Source organism: Ambystoma mexicanum, chromosome 11 (genome assembly GCF_040938575.1).
Source record: "Ambystoma mexicanum isolate Mex_15411 chromosome 11, UKY_AmexF1_1, whole genome shotgun sequence".
NCBI classification, from domain to species: Eukaryota; Metazoa; Chordata; class Amphibia; order Caudata; family Ambystomatidae; genus Ambystoma; species Ambystoma mexicanum.
This window is the reverse complement of record NC_090934.1, coordinates 844,021,722-844,045,774: the sequence shown is the minus strand read 5'-3', so window position 1 is coordinate 844,045,774 and position 24,053 is coordinate 844,021,722. Positions and strand designations below refer to the sequence as shown.

At 45.0% G+C, this 24,053-nt stretch overlaps 1 protein-coding gene across 10 annotated transcripts in view; it reads left to right on the top strand.

The window, feature by feature from the left end:
- The window catches only part of LOC138503805 (3-galactosyl-N-acetylglucosaminide 4-alpha-L-fucosyltransferase FUT3-like), a 128,708-nt gene that overhangs the window by 9,188 nt on the left and 95,467 nt on the right, over nt 1-24,053 (top strand). For 3 of the 10 annotated variants that reach the window (XM_069623810.1, XM_069623812.1, XM_069623811.1), the window contains exons 4-5: nt 8,448-8,574; nt 8,666-8,743. In XM_069623810.1, the coding sequence (XP_069479911.1) occupies nt 8,716-8,743 (28 nt within the window). In that variant the 5' untranslated portion in view covers nt 8,448-8,574; nt 8,666-8,715. Of the gene's footprint in view, nt 1-3,518; nt 3,638-8,447; nt 8,575-8,665; nt 8,744-24,053 lie in introns of those variants that run through there. The other 7 variants (XM_069623809.1, XM_069623817.1, XM_069623814.1 and 4 more) reach the window with 6 other exon arrangements.

The window sequence follows — 24,053 nt, the reverse complement described above, 5'->3', positions numbered from 1 at the left end:
CCAGCGTGTCCTGCTTTCTTTGGCTGGCTCCCCCTCTGATCATGGTTAGCTGTGTCCCCACAGTGTGAGGCCTGACTGTGATAAGTGGTATCCGACAATGCAGTGGAGCAGTGGTCTTTGTATTGTGGGTATAGTTGTCTGCCGAGTCGTGTGGTAAGTATTGTTAACTCGGCACACTTGCCAGCCTCACAGCGCAATAGTTACAGGAATGGCTCCAAGCCCAGGACCCGAGAGATCATCGCCGCCTGCAGTCACCCACCGGGTGGTGTCTGGCTGCGCCACAGGGTGTTAGCAAAAAAGGCATGGACGAGTGTTCCCCAAGTAGGCTAATATCATCAGCCGTGGAGATTAAGATGGGGTTTCAGAGCCATCTCCCAGAGGACCACAGCAGAGTATTCATGAACCTTGCTGACCATGATTTTCAGGTGCTCCATGCCTTATGTGTAGGATTAAAGCTTCTGACCTTGATGCAGAGGAATGAGAAAGCCGTGTAATTAGGAACAGCCACTGTCAGCCACCTCCCGTATAGTAGGTGGGGGTGCCCTGCGATTCGGTCGTGTATATTCACCCAATGTCTCCAGTTCAATTCCTCCACTCGCAGTGCCTGCAACCCATTCCGTACCTCGTATCAGTAAGTGAGGAGGCGCTCACCTGTCAGTAATGCAGCGTTCAGGTCTCCTCCATGGCCGCCTTCAGCGTTCTGAAATGTAAGTAGTCCCAGGTGCGGGACACATAGACGCAGCCACGGCCTCCGATGGTACCGGTCTAGGCTTCCAGGTCTCTTAGAGTTTAGCTCCAGAAACTCTAGGATCACGCAAGCTGTGTACACGTCCACAGCTCAGGGTTTCCATGAGGGATGCCTCGCCAGCGCCTTTCACGTTAATGCTCGCAGCCGGCTGTTCAGGTTTCACTTCTGCTAACAGCTCACCGGCAGACGGCGCACTCTGCAGGGACATCGCTCATAGTCCGCCACAAGTTCAATACGCTGTAACTCCGCAACCCCGAAGAGGTCCGAGGTGACGGTTTGTCGAGTTGTTGTAGGATTCTTCCGACGTCGGTGGATAGGCTCTGATCAGGTTATAACTTCTGGAAACGGACTTATATATTCATTTGTCGGCATCTCGCACTGGTGCTCATAAAGTTGCGTCCATCTTTTGAATGCTCAACAGCCCCCCCCCATTGTTACATACATTTTAATGTTCGTGTTAGTGTTGCGAACAGTGATGTGATTAACAAGCAATGTGTCTGTTATGTATATACTGATTCCCACATACAATCCTTTTTATGACAGACGTGTGTATCAAATATAGAGATCTTTGATAAGTGTTACATTCCCAAAATGCTCTGTGATTTAATGAAAAGCTGACTGGAACACTCATTAGTGCTATTTGCAACCTTTCCCTCTCTCATCGGAGTATATTCGAAGAGCACAATCGGAGTGTACCCTAGGAGTCCACCTTGGAATGATAACCTTCTATCAGAAAATAATTCATACCGTTAGTGTAGAATTACCCCTTGCAAAAATGCCAGTGAGTTGGTTCTACCAGAATGCGTGCAACACAGGGCCAGTGGTCAGTGGGCCCTCAGACCCGGCAAGTTGGTCACACAAAAGTGTGCCACTAAGGGTAGTTTGAAACTGCATTCAGGCAACGCCTTCCCTAAGAGCAGGTGACAGAAAAACCATTTACTTGGGCAGCAACAGCTGTGTTTTCACATTCGATTTCTTCTTAAAGTAGTTGAATTACAATTTAAGGAAAACAGCATTTGTTTAGCACTGAATTATTGAAATTGTGGAGCATTTTGTTGCATGACACAGAGGTGTAGTTTGGGAGTGACGTGTGCCAGTCACAGGGCGCAGTCTAGTGTATTGCCCCGGGCACCAAGTTGGCTAGAAACTGCCCTGGGGAAATACACCTCTTTGTATCAGTTTGTAAATACATGTCTGTCTTTAAATGAAAAGCCCCCACTTAGTTTATAAAGACAATTAAATCAGCAAGTAAATCATCCTCATTCTCTAAATAAATCACCAATGAAAAAGTGGACGGAATATCTGGTCACTTTCTATAAAATCAAAGAGCATTTTGGAAACATAAGAATTATTGTATTTGACAAATGTATTTTAGTTCATAGTTTTTTATAAAACGCCTAATACCATACCTGAGTTCGGTTTCTAAGCGCAGCGCCGGGATTCGAACGTGGTCTTGCTTCCGAGACCATCACGTTGCCCCTGTGCTATCCTCCGTTCTATGATTTGCCTGTGGCAGTGATTTCAATAAAGCTCACAGGGGTTGGTTCTTCCTGAATTGGTCAGACACAACACTCACCCTAACAGTAAAATGTCTGCAAACTGAGAGCTAAAAATGCTCAGGGGTGGGGTGGACTGGCCTACGGGGGACTCTGTAAATGCACAGGGGTGGGGTGGACTGGCCTACGGGGGACTCTGTAAATGCACAGGGGTGGGGTGGACTGGCCTACGGGGGACTCTGTAAATGCAGAGGGGTGGGGTGGACTGGCCTACGGGGGACTCTGTTAATGCACAGGGGTGGGGTGGACTGGCCTACGGGGGACTCTATAGATTTCAAGGTGGGCATCCTGGCTTCATGCTGCTTTTATCCTCTCCTTCATGGTTATCAGGTAATAATGTTGCCATGAAAAAAGTCATCAGGTTGGCAACATTTTTAAAAAAAAATGCATTAATGATGCAACCTCAAGGCTATCAAACACTTTCCCAAAATATTCTAGGACTGGAGGTAATAATACATAATGATACCCCACCTAGAATATTTGGGGAACGAATTTTGGTAGCCAGGAAAAAGGCGCCAGAACCTGACGACTTTTTCACAGTGATATTATTGCATGGAACCTCTCCATGCACTCCACATCCTTCCTTCCATTTCTCCGTATCACCCACATACCTTTGAAGTAGAGAATGTGTTATAAAGCTTCCTGTATGTCTTTCATCATATTTAACAAATGGTATATGACCGTTTTTAGTTGGGTTTTACTTTTTTATTCAAATGAGCTATAGAGAAATCCTCTTTTAAACCCATTTCTCCACATGGTTTTGTGGGAGAACTCCCCAACCCCCTACTTAGCAGTGTTGGGCTTGCTTGCACTGTGTAATATGGGGCCTCGTTGAAAGACGTCGTGCAGGGCCACTTTTGGTTCGATATTCCACCTGTGCATAAATGCTCCTTTTGACGGCCTCGGAATGTGGCCTGCTTCTTGGGCTGCTTTGCCTAAAAGCTCTCGTGGCCTCTAAATGGATTGGTGATCGCTGGTACATGCGAGTCTACTTACGCTCGACTAAACTTTCTGGAGACTTCCGCTGAAGCCCCCCGTGGAGGGAAAGGCAGGTGTAAAAAGCGCGAAAGACCCCGGATACAACGGAGTCGTGGCAATAGTATGAAAAGTGCCTGCAGCGCGTTCGCCCGAGTCAGAAGTGATTCGCTGTCCATTGTGTTAACGTTGCTTCAGGTTACAAGGACACTCCCAGCAGGGGCAGGACAGGGGCAGGGGCAGATGCGTGAGGAGAGGCGAGCCCACTTTTCTCCAGAATCGTCTTGGTCCTTACCGGTGGCACCGGTCTGACAGCATACGCTGCTATCTGGCACATTCGGTGCACAGCAATAAACAGGTGCGTGTTGGGTGGGACCCGGCGATTATGCGATACCTTTTATATTAGGGTGGCTGGATGAACCCGGCAATGGAAGAAAGGGAAGATTTGGGACACTGGCGAAACCCCGACGCTGCCACAGTCTTTGCTATTTTGGCAAGGATCGCCGTAGTGAGGCGTGTGGTGCGAAATCAGATTTGCTTCTTCATTTTGGAGATTTCTGTCGCTGCAATTGATATATATTTTGTAGCCACGGGTGTTGCTGGTTTGGACAGGTGTAAAACTGCATTATTTTGTGACCACCCTTTCACAGGTAGAACGTGAATTGTGGTGTTTTATGGCCGCGTGTATTGCATTTGTGGGGTTAGTTTGTGAGATTTGTTTAGCAAAGAGTGAATGAGCTGGTGGTGCTGTTTAATGGCAACATTGCCGCCTGAGGCTGACACTTGCGGAGTCCGGTTGGTAGCAGGGTGGGCATTCGTGCATGTGGGGTGTGTGCCAACGAGGACGGGCTTCGTACAGGTGGGTGTGTGCCAACGAGGACGAGTCCGCGTTTGCTTTGAGTGTCGTGCTGTTTGCGGATGGTGACGCCAATGCGCACTGTGAACGGTTATCAGCGGCTCTTGGTATCAACCATCAGCAGAGGCGTAGCTTGGCCGATATTATTGGAATATGTTCCTACAATAAAACCACGGGACAGGCATATTAATCTTGTACGTTGGAGCACTGTCGCAAAGTTGTACTTTAACTTTTAGCTTTCAGATAAGGTGGCTACATCACTGCGGCGGCTGTGTATGCGTCTGCGTTCTATCTTGCACTATTCGGAACAATAGCTTTCAGCAACACGCAGGAGGCGCAACCTTTAAACGTAATGGTGTGTTGGCACCCTGAACGAAATATGGCAGGCGTCTTGTGTGGAAATCTATACTATTTGTAATCTTCAGAATTGTGCCACAACCGTCAAGGTATCCAGGTAACCACGCAGTGTTTATGCATTTTCTAAATCGAATCATATTCACGCCCGGGAGGGTCGCTTCCGATCTTTGATATAGTTCGTTTCGCCATTCGCAGAAATGCTTGGTGTTGGCGTTTTTTCGTTTCATTTACCCTCTATTGCTTTCAGTCTTTCGAAATGCAGATGACGCACTTTTAAACATCACATACTATTGCGTCATGGTGCCTAGCCTGCGACTACCAAAGTGACTTTCCTGCACCCATTCCTAAAGAATAGAGGGGAGAGTCGCCCGTTCGACAATGTGTACTCTGCGCCTCGACAATGTGTACTCTGTGCCTATGATGGCCTTCAATGTTTCTTTGAGTAACCCATATGGATGGTATCATTCTCCATATGCATTGTACCAATGCCCATTTCCAATTGTTGGGCGACATACCAAGCCCGGCCTCAAATGCTACTGTAATGCCATTCAATGCCTCAGAGCACATCATGCAAGTTAATTGTCAACAAGCATTGGCAAAGCCACGGAAGCCACGTTTAAAACAAGCATTGGCAAAGCCACTAAAGGCACTGAAGACAATGGAAAGAGTGCTATTCCTATGGCTGCAAATTCATATACCCTGAAGATAAAGCTTAGCGACTGGGCATTATTTGATAAAGATATAGTTAAGTGCAGTAGAACTTTTATTGCACCAATAAAACCCAAAATAAATAAACTCTGCGAAATGTTTAACCACACTTAAATCCTAAATAACTGCAGCCAATGTTGAAATTAGGTTGACATCCCAACATGTAAATGCATTAAAAATGTGTGCCTAGAGTTACTGGATTGCTTTTACTGAGAAACAAGTTGAAAAAAATCCCCCAAAAATCCTCCACTTTAAGACCAAACAATCCTTGCTTGTCAAAAAATCCAAAATAAATCCAGTAAAAATGTGTGCCTGCCAATTAGTGTTAGTGGATTGTTTTACTGAGAAACAAGTCAGTAAAAATCCAAAATAAATCCTCCAAAACAAATAAATACTTGCTTGGAAAAATCCCCCAAAAATCCAAAATAAATGCAAAACAAATCCACAGCTTGAAAACAAGCCAAAAGCAATCCTAAAACAATTCAAAAAGTGGATTTCTTTTTTTACTAGGGATAGCACCGTTCACCATTGTTATGGTCCCAACACGCTGTAGGGGGAACTCCAATGAGGGACAGAAGTCCAGGTATGGATAATTCATCACAGAGTTATAGAATGTGTAGGTATGTAGGGGTGGCCAGGTCCCTGCTAGTCACCCGTGCTGAGCAGGCATGTGGATGGGTGCAGAGAGGTAGGGGGGAGAGTATGCGAGGGAAACATTATGTATGCTGCTGGACCGCATTTTCATTGTGGGGGATAGCTGCATTCTAATGGCAGAGGTGTTGTGCAATGTGTCTTAAAGTAGTGTATGTGTCTTAAAGTAGTGTGTGCCGAGAGGAAGTCTAGAATGTATGCAAGAGCAGAAGTAGTAAGTAGTGGTAATTTATTCACCATATGTAATGTGGAGCCTCAAATTCTCCAGTGTCCCTTTCACTGACAATGTTCCTGGGTACAGCACTCGCACGTATTATTTAACAGACAGCAAAACATTTCCCACCCATACATTTCATGCAACACAAGGTACCCCGGAACATCAAACTGCACAATTCTTTCTGGATTGTGACTGGAAGCACTGCCCCGCCCCTCCTCCCCCACCACAAAAGGAAAGCATGCCTACAAAGTTTCATACCAATGTTGATAATGAGAGAAGGGGAAACGCTGCTGTGCACAACACACAATCCCTGCGGGGCGCACACCCATATCAGGCCAAAGATAGGGCATTACAGCCAAACTAGGGTTCAACACAGCCGAGTCCTGGCAGCAGGTAGGCCAGGAATCAATCAGACTCAAAATAAATCAGGCAGGTTGCAGGAGTGGGCGAAGAATGAACGTGGTGCATCTTGGGTAGGCTCTACCTGCAACTTTGGAAATGCAGAGCTTTCCGCCCTTTTGGTGAGGGGGAGGTTTGAGCATGTAAACAAGCTGGGGAGCGGTCTTTATCCTCTGGCCATCCGTACATCGCAGGGGGTCTTGTCAGACCAATAAGGGCAACTTCAGAGCGGTGAGCAGCGCTGGCACCATCAGGGCAACTTGTCCTGATATGATGCTAACAATGCCCCCTGTAAAGTTTGGAGCCAAACTTATTTTGAAGTAAATGATGTTCCTGAACCTTCAGTTAGTGGGTAGGGTCTCACGTGGCCCACATCGGCCTGCAGGTGCCAGTGCTGCAATAGTACACTGTTGAAAATCTGATAGCTCACCTTAAGTCATGTGGCATGTCGCACTGAAATGCATTTACACGCTGCATCACAGCAGGACCGATCCCAAAATGGCACCCGACTACACAGAGAAAACATAACTGGACTTCAATCCTGGGAGGGGTGTTTCACCCCCACACTCTACTGTAAGCTACACCCATGACCATCAGTCCTCTCGGAAAATATGGCTTTTGTTTTGTAGAAGTGCCGTCCTCTCGACTGCAACATATCTGTGTGTCCTGCATTTCCACATTCACTCTGGGCTCAAAGAGTTCAGACAGAACAAATTTCTCCCATTCACTCTGCTCAGTGGTGGAGGCAGATTCAGGTGTGGGTCAGAGGGGTGGGGGGTATTTTGGCAGATAGATCCAGAAGGGGCACCAAGATTCTAAACAATTCATGGGTGAGCCCTTAACACAGCGGTGAATGATTTCAGCGACGGGTCCTAATATGTCCTCAAATTAACATGAGTGACTGAGAACTGCGAGGGAGCCCTAAATAATTACCTTTTTTGGTCCCCCCTCCCCCGAAATAGAAAGAAATGCTGTAATGATGCGTTTTGCAGGGCAATTTTTAAGGAAAATGGCATTAATAGCTATATAATTTATAATTGTTTCGCTATGGATTCATGAGCAGTCGTGCCTGGTGAATATCTTGAGTGGAGGGGTCTAAATATTTCCTCAAATTAACGGGACCAACGGAGCGTAGATAGGGAGTACAGAATAATTAAGTGGGAACATTTGAACAAAATAATGTGCTGAAGTCATTCGATTTGCAGCACATTTTTTTACAAAAAAGAGGTAGAAAGTCATAAAATTACAGTTGGTTGACATTTAAACAATCCTGGAAATGCCACGCCACCAGCAGTAGACCACACATGGGCCCTTCATATCATGTTCATGAGCCTGATGCCACAACCTGCACATGCTAGTAATAGTCTCTTTAAATAACATGTATGAAGTTCTTCATGTATATAATTTAAAAGGCCTGCTACTGGCACAGACAGGTTATGGTAGCAGCTTCGTGCATGGGATTTAAAGTGGGCGTTTACTGGCATAGATACAGCAGCCTATCCATGCCAGTAATGGTCCCTTTTAATTCCGATGCATTAAGTTGGTCCTACAACCAGTGGCAGCTGGGGAATTTTTTAAAAATTAGAGTGGTGTAAATATTTCCTGCAAATATGCCAAAACAACGGACCAGACCACGTGTGGATCAAGGCGATGGGGATTCATGATGCCTTCACCTACAATATACGCCAGTATAAAAAAAAGTCACGCTGGCTGTGCCCATATATTTCAATGCTGGATGCACCAGTGTATGCCAGAAGAACATACTCATGTTTACTTTGCACATAATCCTGTAATCTATATATATAAAGTTGAATGTACATATGTGTGTGTATGTTTGTCTGACTATAGAAATCCACACCGTTGGACCCACCTCTTCCACATTTTGCATGGGTTCCTCTTTTGTCTGGGGCAAAATCGTATTCTATGTTTGGATCTACACATCTTAAATGCCAATCATTTTTTGCATGTTTGTTAATACAGAGATGGGATAAGTTGTCTTTGCACCAACTTACATTTTTTCGGGCTACAGACCTTGGCTAGCAGTGTACTCCTGCCCGTAGACCATGGGAAAATATCCATTTGGGATGACCGCAACATGGGAATAAGGGTAAGTGGTAGGGATTGTCTCTCACTGTCCAAGAGATATAGAATAAATAATGATGGAGGTATAACATTGACCCGGGATCATTTGCTTCCAGGAGACAAGACTTTCATCATCGATAAGACACCATTCAAGACAGAACATTTGATGGTGCCTGGTGATACACACCACTTAGGTAAGACCAATGAATCTTCCTGACCATGCAGGTGATAGTAGATACACGCACTCACAGATCCCTGATATGTGTATTTCTCTGTTATGGGGACTGGATGTACTGACAAGACTTCCCAGGAAATTGGAAGATGCCCTCTCTCTACACGAAATTTGAAGATAGTTAAATTGAAACACTGGACCTCATTAGGACCCTGGCGGTGGCAGTGGTCTTATTGACGGCACGGCTGCCACCGGTAATGTTTTATTTTCCGGGGCCCTGAAACGGGCAATAAATGAGTCATGCCGACCTTGGTGGATCCGGTTATTGCCCTTTTCTGGGCTCTGGAAAAAACCATTCCCCATTCCCATTTGAGCCCCATAGGGCTCAATGGGAATGGGGAGGTTGCTAATAACAAGCCCGTTAATGACAGGCCCGTTATTAGCATCCTGGACTGCTAGCGGGTCCTGCTGAAGGACCCTTGGTCTGACCAGGAGTTCCTTAGCGGGTCCCGCAGCAGTCCTCGTAATTGGGCAGTCCGTAATGAATGGTTCCGGTTCCGTACCAGCACCATTCATTACGGGACCGCCAAGGTCCTAATGAAGCCCACTGTCTTTTTTATTTTGCTAATGTGTCATAATATGTCACAATCTAGAGTCCTGAAGAAAGCAGTAAATTAGATATCCCAGCTGAAACCCGTTGACATAGGTTGGTTCAGGGTGATGACCTGACCCGCTTGACTCACACATAGACAGTGAGCTTGGTTACATTATATCCTTTCTTTTAAGCAAGCATAGTGGACAAGGTGTTAACTATTGGACATATGCCCACTTTGCAATTTTTATTGAAAAGTGATAAGTCACACTGCGTGGAGGCAACACGATTAAAGAGATAATGGTTTGTTGACTTCCAAACAGTGTGCTCCTATTTTTAGTGAAGCAGGAAAGTAGGGAGTTAGGATAGGGCTAGAGTTCTCTACTATCCCCTCACCTAGAAAGGTGACACACCAGCGCCCCACTAGGGTTAGCGACATTAAGGGAGAGAGAGAAACTCTTTGTACTGATATTCATGTAATTGTAGGGATCAAAGCAGGAGGAATAACCTTTTTGAATAAATTGATTCTGTCTATGATGTGCTAATATGATGACAAGAGAAACTTCCTCCATGGCACATGAGACACCAGAGCAAATGAAACCAAGACTTGCCAACAAGAGGACAAGAGCAACATCCTCCAGGGCACATGAGACACCTCTCGATCATGATACGGGAAATGCCAGGTACCCCAGCTAGTGATACTATAAGCCATGTCCACTCTGGATTTGCCAATATATGGCTCTATACCCACAAAAGAACATACTCCTTTCTGCTTTACCTTAAAAAAAAATGCCACTATAAGAATATATTTTGAAACTGGCTGCACAATGTAGTCCGGTCTAGATACATACTAACACTTATCATGTTTGCTTTATCCTTGATGCCCAGAATAAAATGCCATGCCACAGTAAGAAATAGCTAAATGGGCTAACCAAAAATGCCAGTCTAGCGACATAATAACTTTTTACATGCTTGCTTTATCATAGATGCCCAGAATAAAATGCCATGCCTTAGTAAGAAAGGGCTAGACGGTCTGACCCAAAATGCCAGTCGAGCCAACTAATAAAACTTATCATGATTGGTTTATCATAGATGATGAGTAAAAAATGTCATGCCACAGTAAGAAATGGCTAGACTGGCTGTCCCTAGATACAAATCTAGCCATGTAATAATTATCATTTATTTTATCTGCCGCTGGTTGATAAAAGAAAGGATGATGATTTTTTTTACTCAGCATCTAGTTAGATGGCCAGCTGTTTGTTGCTCCACCCTCACCCCCTCACCAGCCCCACACAAATACACATAGACACATTAACAAAACACATTCACTCGCTCATTCCTTTGACACCCAGGTTTCACACACTCACGTACCCATATATCATACACTCACTTATTCACGCCCATAATACATTAAACAAATCTTACCTGCATGCAATCAGGACTGATCCTTCTGCAGCTCCACTGTAGCCCCCAGGAAGCCCTCCTGCTCCCGGATGCACCAAAACCTGGGAAGATTAGCACTTCCTGGTTCATGCACGCAGGAGCCGGATCGCTACTGATGCAGTGCCCAACCCGTTTGGATGTGGGGGGAGGCGCATGAGCACAATCCTCCCATATACAAATGTGCAGTGCCCCAGCCTGCATGCCCAATGGCCATGCAAGGCTGCGGAAGCAAAACACCCCTGGCATCGCATGGCCTATTGCACATGCACAGTTTGGGTACACACTGCCAAAGGGACACTGTTTCCCCTTGACAATTCAAATCAGCCGCGGCTCCTCCATGATGGTCGAGGGTTCAGGAAGGTCGGCATCTTCTTGCCCATTATGGACGTCACATTCATGAAGTGCTTAAAGCACATGATTTAAAGTAACAGTTACTGGCATGGATAGGTTTTGGTAGCTGCTTTAATGCATGGGATTTAAAGTGACCATTCCTGGCATAGATATAACACAGCCATTCTATGCCAGCAATGGTCACTTCAAATCACATTCATGAAGGATGCATAGGATTTAAAGTGGCCTTTACCGCTAGAGCTAGGTTGTGGGCCACAACCTATCTTTGCCAGTAATAGTCACTGTAAATCACTTACTTGGATGAGGCTACTGACACACATCCTATCTATACCAGCAGTCTCTGCAAGGGATTTAAAGGGTCCAACCAGTATGATTGGCCACTTTAAATCCCTTGCAGAGATGATAAACACACACCCATTCACATGCACTGATCCTAACATAAGCATGCACACACACAAATATCGCTAGACACACACAACTAGTACTGCACAGACACACACAATCCTTTACTTACAAACACACATACATTCAAACACACATTGCAAACATATACAGGGCTCTAGCCCTGCTGATATTTACCCTAAACACTTGTGAGCGCACAGGTTTAAAAAGAAAATCAGGTTGGCGCTCACTCAGATCGCCAGCCCTGCGGGAGTCTTAGGGGGGCACTGGGCTCCCCAGAGGAGCTAGGAGAGGGGCACTTGCCCCCTCTACCTCCCCCCCACTTATCTCTGACTCTGCTTTTATTGCGGTGTGCTATCAGTACAGTTATCATATTCAGCATAAAGCTTAGGCTCCTTAAAGTTTGCAAACTCTTTGCTATTGAGATGCGAAAATGCCCTTCTCACTCAGCCCCCTTCTGTGATACTGCCAGGGCAAAATTAGGCACCACATTTTACAGCTGAACAATATTATGAAAATATTTTCCCATTGTATTTGATTCATAAAGTGCAAACCTAGTTGGGAAGTCACAGAGCACTGTACATTGAGGATGCACCCAAGAAGTTCAAAGCTCTTCAAACCTCCCGCAGCCATGAATGAGAGGTCACCCAGTTTCGTTTTCGCTTGTAATTCTGGTTATGGGCAAAGCCAGTCTCCAAATGTTGGTGGGCAGGAGGACAGTTTTAAAATCCAGGTTGTGAGTGGGCCATGAGGGATCACTCAACACCTAAGGCCCTTCCATGTACCTTCATTTCCACTATCCGTTGCACCTTTATTTTATGTGTTGTAGCCTCAGAAACTTGCATATATTTAATGTGAAGGCTCAGACACAGGTGATTCATGGTTTTGGCCATAGACTTTTATTGAACGAAAAATGGGTGTAGAAAATGCCTCTCTGTCTGTGCTCAAAGAGGTATTTTCCATACCTAAAACAAAATGAATGGGTTGGTCTTTTGTCAAGATGTCCAAAGCAAACTGTCCCATGGCCAAAGTTCTATTCTGACCCACACATTCTAAAAATCAACTGGAAGGTGAAAAAGAAAAATGTCTTTGGCCTTGGAAGGTGTTCAAAAAGGTAAATGCTTAACTTCAAAACAAATGTTCCAGGGGAGAAAGTTCACAATTCCAGAGGGTGGTGCCCTTCCCAGGATTACTCTTCACTCAGCTTTATACTGGTTCCTTAAGTCCCCTTAGATCAAATATAATTAATATACATAGTAGCTTGACTGACAGTCTGATTCTTGATAGACTAACTTGCAGACTCTCCTGGCAGGTTTCTTCATACTACTTGATATCTTTCAGTCATACTCTTTGGTTATTTCCTGATGTATCCTTCTGAGGACTTTTTCATGCATTGTATTTTATAAACTGTCCAGTTTGTTTTTACCCAATATATACTCTCCTGCTGAGATTCTCTCATATGCAAACACTTCTTTCATCATATACAATCACTTATGACTTGCAATGCCTGGTATAGTCTCCTGCCAGGGCTTTTGTCATATGCATATTTCTGTACCTTGGGTTGGCCCGGCATACTCTCCTGCCAGGGCTTTTCTTAAATGTAAACACTTGTTCTCTTGTGCAAAACACTTATGACTTGAAATGCCCGGTGTACTCTCCTGCCAGGGCTTTACGTATATGCAAACACTTCTTTTCATACACAAAACACTTGTGACTTGAAATGCCTGGTATACTCTCTGGCCAGGGCTTTCTCATATGCATATTGCACACACTTGCAAACTTGAGTTTCCTATATTTATTCTGCTCTGTTTCTTTAAGAAATATGGCACTTATCGTTCCTTCTCATTTTCTTCATTTACTTCTGTTCACTCTAAGTCCTGTTTCCAAAATGCACCAGTGTCCCTTCTTCCTCAGGTGTACTCACCAGTTTGCTGTAGTGGGAATAGCATCTCCCACATTGAACCTGCAGTGGCTTGTTGGCATCCTGCTTCCTTTGTTCGGGCTTGCCACCTCTGCTTCATACTTCCTGACATTCCCGTGGTTCTTGCTTGCCTATTCCATGCCCTGCTGGGCTCCAACAACTTGGAGTTGATTTTAGGGACTGCTGCGCGCCGGGAGGCTATCTTCCCTCCTTTGGCATTCCCATGGCTTACCGGTCTGTGGAGTCTGCCTGATTTCGATTCTCTTGTGTGCCGGTTAGCTACACGGATCTCCCATCCACCCAGCAGTCCCTAGGTCAGCACAGAGAGGACTCAACCTCTCCAGCCAGCTCATTCCTGTCAACTGGCTTTGCTGTTTAAATCACCCGCCAGCCAATATGCGCTCACAACAACTAGAGTGTGGCTTACGTTCTGGGCCACCACCGTACTTCATAAGTCAGTTCAGCTTCCTTGTGGCAGTACTTCGAGCCTTAGAAGAAGGGAAGTCTGTTTGTGATAACTTGTACGCAGACTCTTGCAAGTTGTTCTCAGTTGTTTTAAATGGCCAGTTTGATGACTTGTATGCCGAGTTTGAAGATGTATTTTCAGTAGTTTTGAAAGGGGAATGAGGAGAGCTAAAACAGTATGCCACAAAGGCATGGAGAATTGAAGGGGCATCCTTAAAAGGAAAAGGGGGATAACATGTCTCGTCCGATGATGGCATGAATTTCCCCTGTAGATTAGCTCCCCCCTTGTGGTCCTCCCTCATAAAGCTGCCCCCCAGAGTAAGGATCAGCTAGTGGCTGCCGTCCCCTGGCCACATGGGGCGGGGGGACCCACTGGGAAAGGAATGATGACATCATTGGATTCATCACAGTAAGCTGTGCTCTGCTGCCAAATATGCTGGAATAACCAGGCCAAAGGTGAAGCATATAAATCAGAAGTTCTTAAGGGAAATACACGACTGGATGGCCTTCTCACACATGACCAGAAGAAACGTGAGCACGCTAGGAGTTCCGGGTAGAGGGAAGCAGATGAGCTATAATGGGAGGAGGATTCCTGCACGAGAACTATTTTTTGTAATACTGATTGTGAAATCTGGAAGATGACCAGCTCTGTATGGCTACAGAAAAGTGTAGAATCAGTTAGCAGACATGTGCAGTGATGTGTGAAGAAATGATTTCCTTGGAAATACCTTGAAGATTGTTTTTTGCGGAAGCATGCTTTTTAAATTTCCTTCCATCACAGTCCTGTCTTGTTACTCTCCTTTTCACTCTGTTCCCCTTACCCTGGATTTGGGAGGCTGTCGCAAGTTTTTGCTGCTTCAGTGCAGAGGTGAGCAAGCCTGGTGTGGCTCAGGTTGGATCTGGCCACGTGGCTGGCTATAGCTCGCCTTCATATTCGAGCCACTAGTATTATTAAAATGGGCGATTTCAATGCAAAATTGGGACAGAACTCATAGATAGATGTGGGACGGAAGCGCTTAGAAGTAGTTGGTGGCATCCCGGAGCGGAATGCACTCCTTATAGAACATGACTCATGAGGATGTACTCGTAATTCCTTCTTGCAAAACATCTCCCTTGTTGAATTGAATGGGTGGTGTGTGGGTGATAACCCACCTAAAACTACCTTACCTCAGGTGGTAGAGCCTTAATGCTAGACTACTCTTTTGATTCTTTCTCTGACCATAACCCTCTGGCCTTGACTTGGAAACATGCATTGGCCAACTCCTATTTTGTTGGGAAGCAGGGAAGTGTCTTTTATTATCCATAGACTGTAAGAGTTCCCAAAGAGAAGTTAGGAGAGATTATGGCCGAATAATACATATGTAAGATGCGTGCAGGTATTATATCTGTGTCCCCCTCGCTAGGGACAATAATCCCGATATTAAGATCTAGCTAATCGAATTACTAATAAATGTAGTGTAAAGGAACTCAAATAAGCCTGTAGTAAAGATTCAGCACAATGCCTCCGGATATGATGGGGACTGCCGACGGGCAAAGCGAAAGTTATCTCTCATCATTGCAACATCTCGACAGGTAAATGACATGCCTTAAAACAAGCTTATAGAAATTGCTAAAGGAAAAGAAAAGACTGGTACAGGGTTCTGGAGCCTTGTGTCAAGGATTTACCTTCAATGCAAGTGTGGATACCAGCTTAATTGCCCCAATGGCCTGGGGGAACCATTTTAATCCGATTTTGTATAACAAGGCAGCTGATGCCCCGCAGTTGGTTTGGAGGTATAGGCATTCCACAGTAAATATGTTTTTCCCCCACTAAGGCCAGATCTCTACAAATGGTTCCTGGATTTGTGGTTTCCCCTTTTGTTGCAGCCATTTAACCTGACTGCAGGGGCACAGGTCTGTCCGGTATCTAGGAGAAAGAGTGTGATTTTCCCAGGCCTATAAAAATGATCCTAGCGACCCTCAATATTACCAGCCAATATCCCTCCTTGATACTGCCTGCAAGATCGTGGCTAGCTGTCTTTCTCTAAGACTAGAGGACTAGACCATGGAGAATGAAATCTTGCCGATCTGTCAGGCTGGATTCAGGAAGGGCTTTGTTGGACAACTGATCATTGTGTTCTCCTTAGTACCATCCTAGGAAAGCCTGTTGAAGTTAGACAGCAGAAGACAAATACAGCTTTTTTTTTAGACATGGATAAATCCTTTGGATCCCTAAATCGGGCAACTCTTTGGTGCACACTGCCCAAATGTGGGTCCCTGGGGGCTTCCAACAACAGTTAATACTGTCTGCCTTGTAAAACCTTGGTTTGTATCACTGGTTTTGATGGCTAATCTGTTGAGTTTCGCATGAACAAGGGTGGTAGGTATTGCTGCCCACTAGCTCCAGTACTATTGATCATCTTTCTCTCTGACTTTAATCTGCGATCCCAGTCTGGAAGAATGTATCCAGCTGCACTAAAAGGCAGCTAGCTATCCTTCCACATTATAAGTGGACAAAGCGATTTTGATGGATGTTATGAGTCAGGAATGAAACTCAGACACAAATTATCTGTGATTTCGGTTCGAGACTTTTATTGAAAATAAAAGAGTTGGGGAAATGCCTCCCTGGCCTGCTCTAAGAGGAATTTCCCTGCATAAACCAGAACGAAGGATCTGCAGGCCTCACAAATTCTTAAAAATGTCACTAGCCCTACAGGGCTACTTACTTACGTAACCGGTGAGCTGGTTCTCCAAGCAGAGATTTGGAGGGAGATCCTTATCCTCAGCAGGTGCCTCCCTCTGGACTAGCCTCCCTGCCGCCTGCCTTCTTGAGCCAGAGCTCCTTAAATTCCGGGAAACTCCTCAAGACTTTCCTCTTCTCCTCTTCCTTCTCTCACCTCTACCATGCTAACCCAGTTCTCTGTTTTTCCCTCTCTCCCTCCTCTTCCTTAGAGCACGCTGACTGGCCGCCTGGTGTACCTCAGAGTCTCACGGGTCCCTGGCACCCCCACCAGTTCTCTTTTGCACTTGACTTAGCGCTCTACACCCCACCCACACTCAATGCACTTAATAAACTTTCCCTAGACAGTGGCTCTCTCTGCACTTACCCCAGTCTCAACCGAACGAAGGACTTGATCCTCCCTCCCCCATGTGACCCTCTGTGCACTTGCTCAATCCGTACGCACCACGTCTGAAGATCGTATTTTTGTTCTCATTTGTCGTAACCCCTTAATTACACTGTTAAAACTGCAGAATTGCCACAAGGCCAATTGTCTAGCTCCGTAACTGTTAAATGTATTTTTTACTCACTTAACTCAAAGGCTCTGAGCGACTGTTTGATTTTTCCCCATGTTCCCACCCTCTTTGAGCGCTTTGAAACACTTGCCTGTGTGTAAGCGCTATATAAATAAACAATACCATACCATACCTACTCGACACAAAAGAAATTACTCTTGCCCCTCCAAAATTGTAAAAAAAATCCACTTTTTTTGTTAAATGTTGCATTTCGCCATTAATAAATATATTTGGCGCAATACTCCCACCCAGTGGCCAGTCATGAACAATGAAACATTTATTTGCTTATTTCTGCAAAGATTGCTTCTTTGCAGGAATATCTAATTAAACGTTCCTACATCCCTGTACTCGCCATGAAGGGTGAGGACAATGCAAATTGTCCTTGCGATTCATAAAATCTCCTCACCTATGCGAGTAAGCGAGGGGATTTTGCAAACCCTGATCTGTCTGTATCAGGATGTCAAAATCAAATAGATAACACAGCCATTCTATGCCAGCAATGGTCACTTCAAATCACATTCATGAAGGATGCATAGGATTTAAAGTGGCCTTTACCGCTAGAGCTAGGTTGTGGGCCACAACCTATCTTTGCCAGTAATAGTCACTGTAAATCACTTACTCGGATGAGGATACTGACACACATCCTATCTATACCAGCAGTCTCTGCAAGGGATTTAAAGTGTCCAACCAGAATGGTTGGCCACTTTAAATCCCTTGCAGAGATGATAAACACACACCCACTCACATACACTGATCCTAACATAAGCATGCATGCATACACACACACACAAATATCGCTAGACACACACAACTAGTACTGCACAGACACACACAATCCTTTACTTACAAACACACATACATTCAAACACACATTGCAAACATATACAGGGCTCTAGCCCTGCTGATATTTACCCTAAACACTTGTGAGCGCACAGGTTTAAAAAGATAAATCAGGTTGGCGCTCACTCAGATGGCCAGCCCTGCGGGAGTCTTAGGGGGGCACTGGGCTCCCCAGAGGAGCTAGGAGGGGGGCACTTGCCCCCTCTACCTCCCCCCCACATATCTCTGACTCTGCTTTTATTGCGGTGTGCTATCAGTACAGTTATCATATTCAGCATAAAGCTTAGGCTCCTTAAAGTTTGCAAACTCTTTGCTATTGAGATGCGAAAATGCCCTTCTCACTCAGCCCCCTTCTGTGATACTGCCAGGGCAAAATTAGGCACCACATTTTACAGCTGAACAATATTATGCAAATATTTTCCCATTGTATTTGATTCATAAAGTGCAAACCTAGTTGGGAAGTCACAGAGCACTGTACATTGAGGATGCACCCAAGAAGTTCAAAGCTCTTCAAACCTCCCGCAGCCATGAATGAGAGGTCACCCAGTTTCGTTTTCGCTTGTAATTCTGGTTATGGGCAAAGCCAGTCTCCAAATGTTGGTGGGCAGGAGAACAGTTTTAAAATCCAGGTTGTGAGTGGGCCATGAGGGATCACTCAACACCTAAGGCCCTTCCATGTACCTTCATTTCCACTATCCGTTGCACCTTTATTTTATGTGTTGTAGCCTCAGAAACTTGCATATATTTAATGTGAAGGCTCAGACACAGGTGATTCATGGTTTTGGCCATGGACTTTTATTGAACGAAAAATGGGTGTAGAAAATGCATCATGTCTGTGCTCAAAGAGGTATTTTCCATACCTAAAACAAAATGAATGGTTTGGTCTTTTGTCAAGATGTCCAAAGCAAACTGTCCCATGGCCAAAGTTCTATTCTGACCCGCACATTCTAAAAATCAACTGGAAGGTGAAAAGGAAAAATGTCTTTGGCCTTGGAAGGTGTTCAAAAAGGAAAATGCTTAACTTCAACACAAATGTTCCAGGGGGAGAAAGTTCACAATTCCAGAGGGTGGTGCCCTTCCCAGGATTACTCTTCACTCAGCTTTATACTGGTTCCTTAAGTCCCATTAGATCAAATATAATTAATATACCAAGTAGCTTGACTGACAGTCTGATTCTTGATAGACTACCTGGCGGACTCTCCTGGCAGGTTTCTTCATACTCCTTGATATCTCTCAGTCATACTCTTTGGTTATTTCCAGATGTATCCTTCTGACGACTTTTTCATGTATTGTATTTTATAAATTGTCCAAATTGTTTTTACCAAATATATACTCTCCTGCTGAGATTCTCTCATATGCAAACACTTCTTTCATCATATACAATCACTTATGACTTGCAATGCCTGGCATACTCTCCTGCCAGGGCTTTTCTTAAATGTAAACACTTGTTCTCTTGTGCAAAACACTTATGACTTGAAATGCCCGGTGTACTCTCCTGCCAGGGCTTTACTTATATGAAAATACTTCTTCTCATACACAAAACACTTGTGACTTGAAAAGCCTGGTATACTCTGGCCACGGCTTTCTCATATGCATATTGCACACACTTGCAAACTTGAGTTGACTATATTTATTCGGCTCTGTTTCTTTAAGAAATATGGCACTTTTGTTCCTTCTCATTTTCTTCATTTACTTCTGTTCACTCTAAGTGCTGTTTCCAAAATGCACCAGTGTCCCTTCTTCCTCAGGTGTACTCACCAGTTTGCTGTAGTGGGAATAGCATCTCCCACAGTGAACCTGCAGTGGCTTGTTGGCATCCTGCTTCCTTCCTTCAGGCTTGCCGCCTCTGCTTTGTACTTCCTGACATTCCTGTCGCTCTTGCTTGCCTATTCCATGCCCTGCTGGGCTCCAACAACGTGGAGGCTGCTCTTCGGTACAGCTGCACGCCAGGAGGCTATCCTCCCTCCTTTGGCATTCCCACGGCTACCGATCTCTGGAGTCTGCCTGCTTTGGTTTCTCCTGTGTGCCTGTTAGCTACACGGATCTCCCATCCACCCAGCAGTCCCTAGGTCAGCACAGAGAGGACTCAACCTCTCCAGTCAGCTCCTTCCTGTCAACTGGCTTTGCTGTTTAAATGACCCTCCAGCGAATATGCGCTCACAACAACTAGAGTGTGATTTATGTTCTGGGCCACCACTGTTCTTCATAACTCAGTTCAACTTCCTTGTGGCAATACTTTGAGCCTTAGAAGAAGGGAAGTCTGTTTGTGATAACTTGTACGCAGACTCTTGGAAGGTGTTCTCAGTAGTTTTAAATGGCCAGTTTGATGACTTGTATGCCGAGTTTGAAGATGTATTTTCAGTAGTTTTGAAAGGAGAATGAGGAGAGCTAAAACAGTATACCACAAAGGCATGGGGAATGGAAGGGGCATCCTTAAAAGGAAAAGGGGGATAACATGTCTCGTCCGATGATGGCATGACATTCCCCTGTAGATTAGCACCCCCGTTGTGGTCCTCCCTCATATAGCTGCCCCCCAGGGTAAGGATCAGGTAGTGGCTGCCGTCCCCTGGCCACATGGGGCAGGGGGACCCACTGGGAAAGGAATGATGACACCATTGGATTCATCACAGTAAGCTGTGCTCTGCTGCCAAATATGCTGGAATAACCAGGCCAAAGGTGAAGCATATAAATCAGAGGTTCTTAAGGGAAATACACGACTGGATGGCCTTCTCACACATGACCAGAAGAAACGTGAGCACGCTAGGAGTTCCGGGTAGGGGGAAGCAGATGAGTTATAATGGGAGGAGGATTCCTGCAGGAGAACTATTTTTTGTAATACTGATTGTGAAATCTGGAAGATGACCAGCTCTGTATGGCTACAGAAAAGTGTAGAATCAGTTTGCAGACATGTGCAGTGATGTGTGAAGAAATTATTTCCTTGGAAATACCATGAAGATTGTTTTTTGCAGAAGCATGCTTTTTAAATTTCCTTCCATCACAGTCCTGTCTTGTTACTCTCCTTTTCACTCTGTTACCCTTACCCTGGATTTGGGAGGCTGCACAAGTTTTTGCTGCTGCAGTGCAGAGGTGAGCAAGCCTGGTGTGGCTCAGGTTGGATCTGGCCACGTGGCTGGCTATAGCTCGCCTTCATATTCGAGCCACTAGTATTATTAAAATGGGCGATTTCTATACAAAATTGGGACAGAACTCATAGATAGATGTGGGACGGAAGCACTTAGAAGTAGTTGGTGGCATCCCGGAGCGGAATGCACTCCTTATACAACAGGACTCATGAGGATGTACTCTTAATTCCTTATTGCAAAACATCTCCCTTGTTGAATTGAATGTGCGGTGTGTGGGTGAACCCACTTAAAACTACCTTACCTCAGGTGGTAGAGCCTTAATGCTAGACTACTCTTTTAATTCTTTCTCTGACCATGACCCTCTGGCCTTGACTACTTGGAAGCTTGCATTGGCCAACTCCTGTATTGTTGTGAAGCAGGGCAGTGTCCCTTATTATCCACAGTCTGCAAGAGTTCCCAAAGAGAAGTTCGCAGAGATTCAGGCCAAATAATAAATATGTAAGATGCGTGCAGGTATTATATCTGTGTCCCCCTCGCTGGGGACAATAACCCCTATATTAAGATCTAGCTAATCGAATTACTAATAAATGTAGTGTAAAGGAACTTAAATAAGCCTGTAGTAAAGATTCAGCACAATGCCTCCTGATATGATGGGGACTGCCGACGGGCAAAGCAAAAGTTATCTCTAATCATTGCAACATCTCGACAGGTAAATGACATGCCTTAAAACAAGCTTATAGAAATTGCTAAAGGAAAAGAAAAGACTGGTACAGGAAAATAATACAGAAGGGTTCTGGAGCCTTGTGTCATGGATTTAGCTTCAATGCAAGTGTGGATACCAGCTTAATTGCCCCAATGGCCTGGGGGAACCATTTTAATCCGATTTTGTATAACAAGGCAGCTGATGCCCCGCAGTTGGTTTGGAGGTATAGGCATTCCACAGTAAATATGTTTTTCCCCCACTAAGGCCAGATCTCTACAAATGGTTCCTGGATTTGTGGTTTCCCCTTTTTTTGCAGCCATTTAACCTGACTGCAGGGGCACAGGTCTGTCCGGTATCTAGGAGAAAGAGTGTTATTTTCCCAGGCCTATAAAAATTATTCTCTTAGCGACCCTCAATATTACCAGCCAATATCCCTCCTTGATACTGCCTGCAAGATCGTGGCTAGCTGTCTTTCTCTAAGACTAGAGGACTAGGCCATGGAGAATGAAATCTTGCCGATATGTCAGGCTGGACTCAGGAAGGGCTTTGGGGGACAACTGATAATTGTGTTCTCCTTAGTACCATCCGAGGAAAGCCTGTTGAAGTTAGACAACGCAAGACAAATACAGCTGTTTTTTTTAGACATGGCTAAAGCCTTTGGATCCCTAAATCGTGCAACTCTTTGGTGCATACTGCCCAAATTTGGGTCCCTGGGGGCTTCCTACAACAGCTAATACTGTCTGCCTTCTAAAACCTTGGTTTGTATCACTGGCTTTGATGGCTATTCTGTTGAGTGTCGCATGAACAAGGGTGGTAGGTATTGCTGCCCACTAGCTCCAATACTATAGATCATCTTTCTCTATGACTTTAATCTGCGATCCCAGTCTGGAAGAATGTATCCAGCTGCACTAAAAGGCATCTAGCTACCCTTCCATATTATAAGTGGACAAAGCGATTTTGATGGATGTTATGAGTCAGGAATGAAACTCAAACACAAGTTATCTGTGATTTCGGTTCGAGACTTTTATTGAAAATAAAAGGGTTGTGAAAATGCCTCCCTGGCCTGCTCTAAGAGGAATTTCCCTGCATAAACTAAAACTAAGGATCTGTAGGCCTCACAAATTCTTAAAAATGTCACTAGCCCTACAGGGCTACTTACTTACGTAACCGGTGAGCTGGTTCTCCAAGCAGAGATTTGGAGGGAGATCCTTATCCTCAGCAGGTGCCTCCCTCTGGACTAGCCTCCCTGCCGCCTGCCTTCTTGAGCCAGAGCTCCTTAAATTCCGGGAAACTCCTCAAGACTTTCCTCTTCTCCTCTTCCTTCTCTCACCTCTACCATGCTTACCCAGTTCTCTGTTTTTCCCTCTCTCCCTCCTCTTCCTTACAGCACGCTGACTGGCCGCCTGGTGTACCTCAGAGTCTCACGGGTCCCTGGCACCCCCACCAGTTCTCTTTCGCACTTGACTTAGGGCTCTACACCCCACCCACACTCAATGCACTTAATAAACTTTCCCTAGACAGTGGCTCTCTCTGCACTTACCCCAGTCTCAACCGAACGAAGGACTTGATCCTCCCTCCCCCATGTGACCCTCTGTGCACTTGCTCAATCCGTACGCACCACGTCTGAAGATCGTATTTTTGTTCTCATTTGTCGTAACCCCTTAATTACACTGTTAAAACTGCAGAATTGCCACCAGGCCAATTGTCTAGCTCCGTAACTGTTAAATGTATTTTTTACTCACTTAACTCAAGGGCTCTGAGCGACTGTTTGATTTTTCCCCATGTTCCCACCCTCTTTGAGCGCTTTGAAACACTTGCCTGTGTGTAAGCGCTATATAAATAAACAATACCATACCATACCTATTCGACACAAAAGAAATTACTCTTGCCCCTCCAAAATTGTAAAAAAAATCCACTTTTTTTGTTAAATGTTGCATTTCGCCATTAATAAATATATTTGGCGCAATACTCCCACCCAGTGGCCAGTCATGAACAATGAAACATTTATTTGCTTATTTCTGCAAAGATTGTTTCTTTGCAGGAATAGCTAATTAAACGTTCCTACATCCCTGTACTCGCCATGAAGGGTGAGGACAATGCAAATTGTCCTTGCGATTCATAAAATCTCGTCACCTATGCGAGTAAGCGAGGGGATTTTGCAAACCCTGATCTGTCTGTATCAGGATGTCAAAATCAAATAGATAACACAGCCATTCTATGCCAGCAATGGTCACTTCAAATCACATTCATGAAGGATGC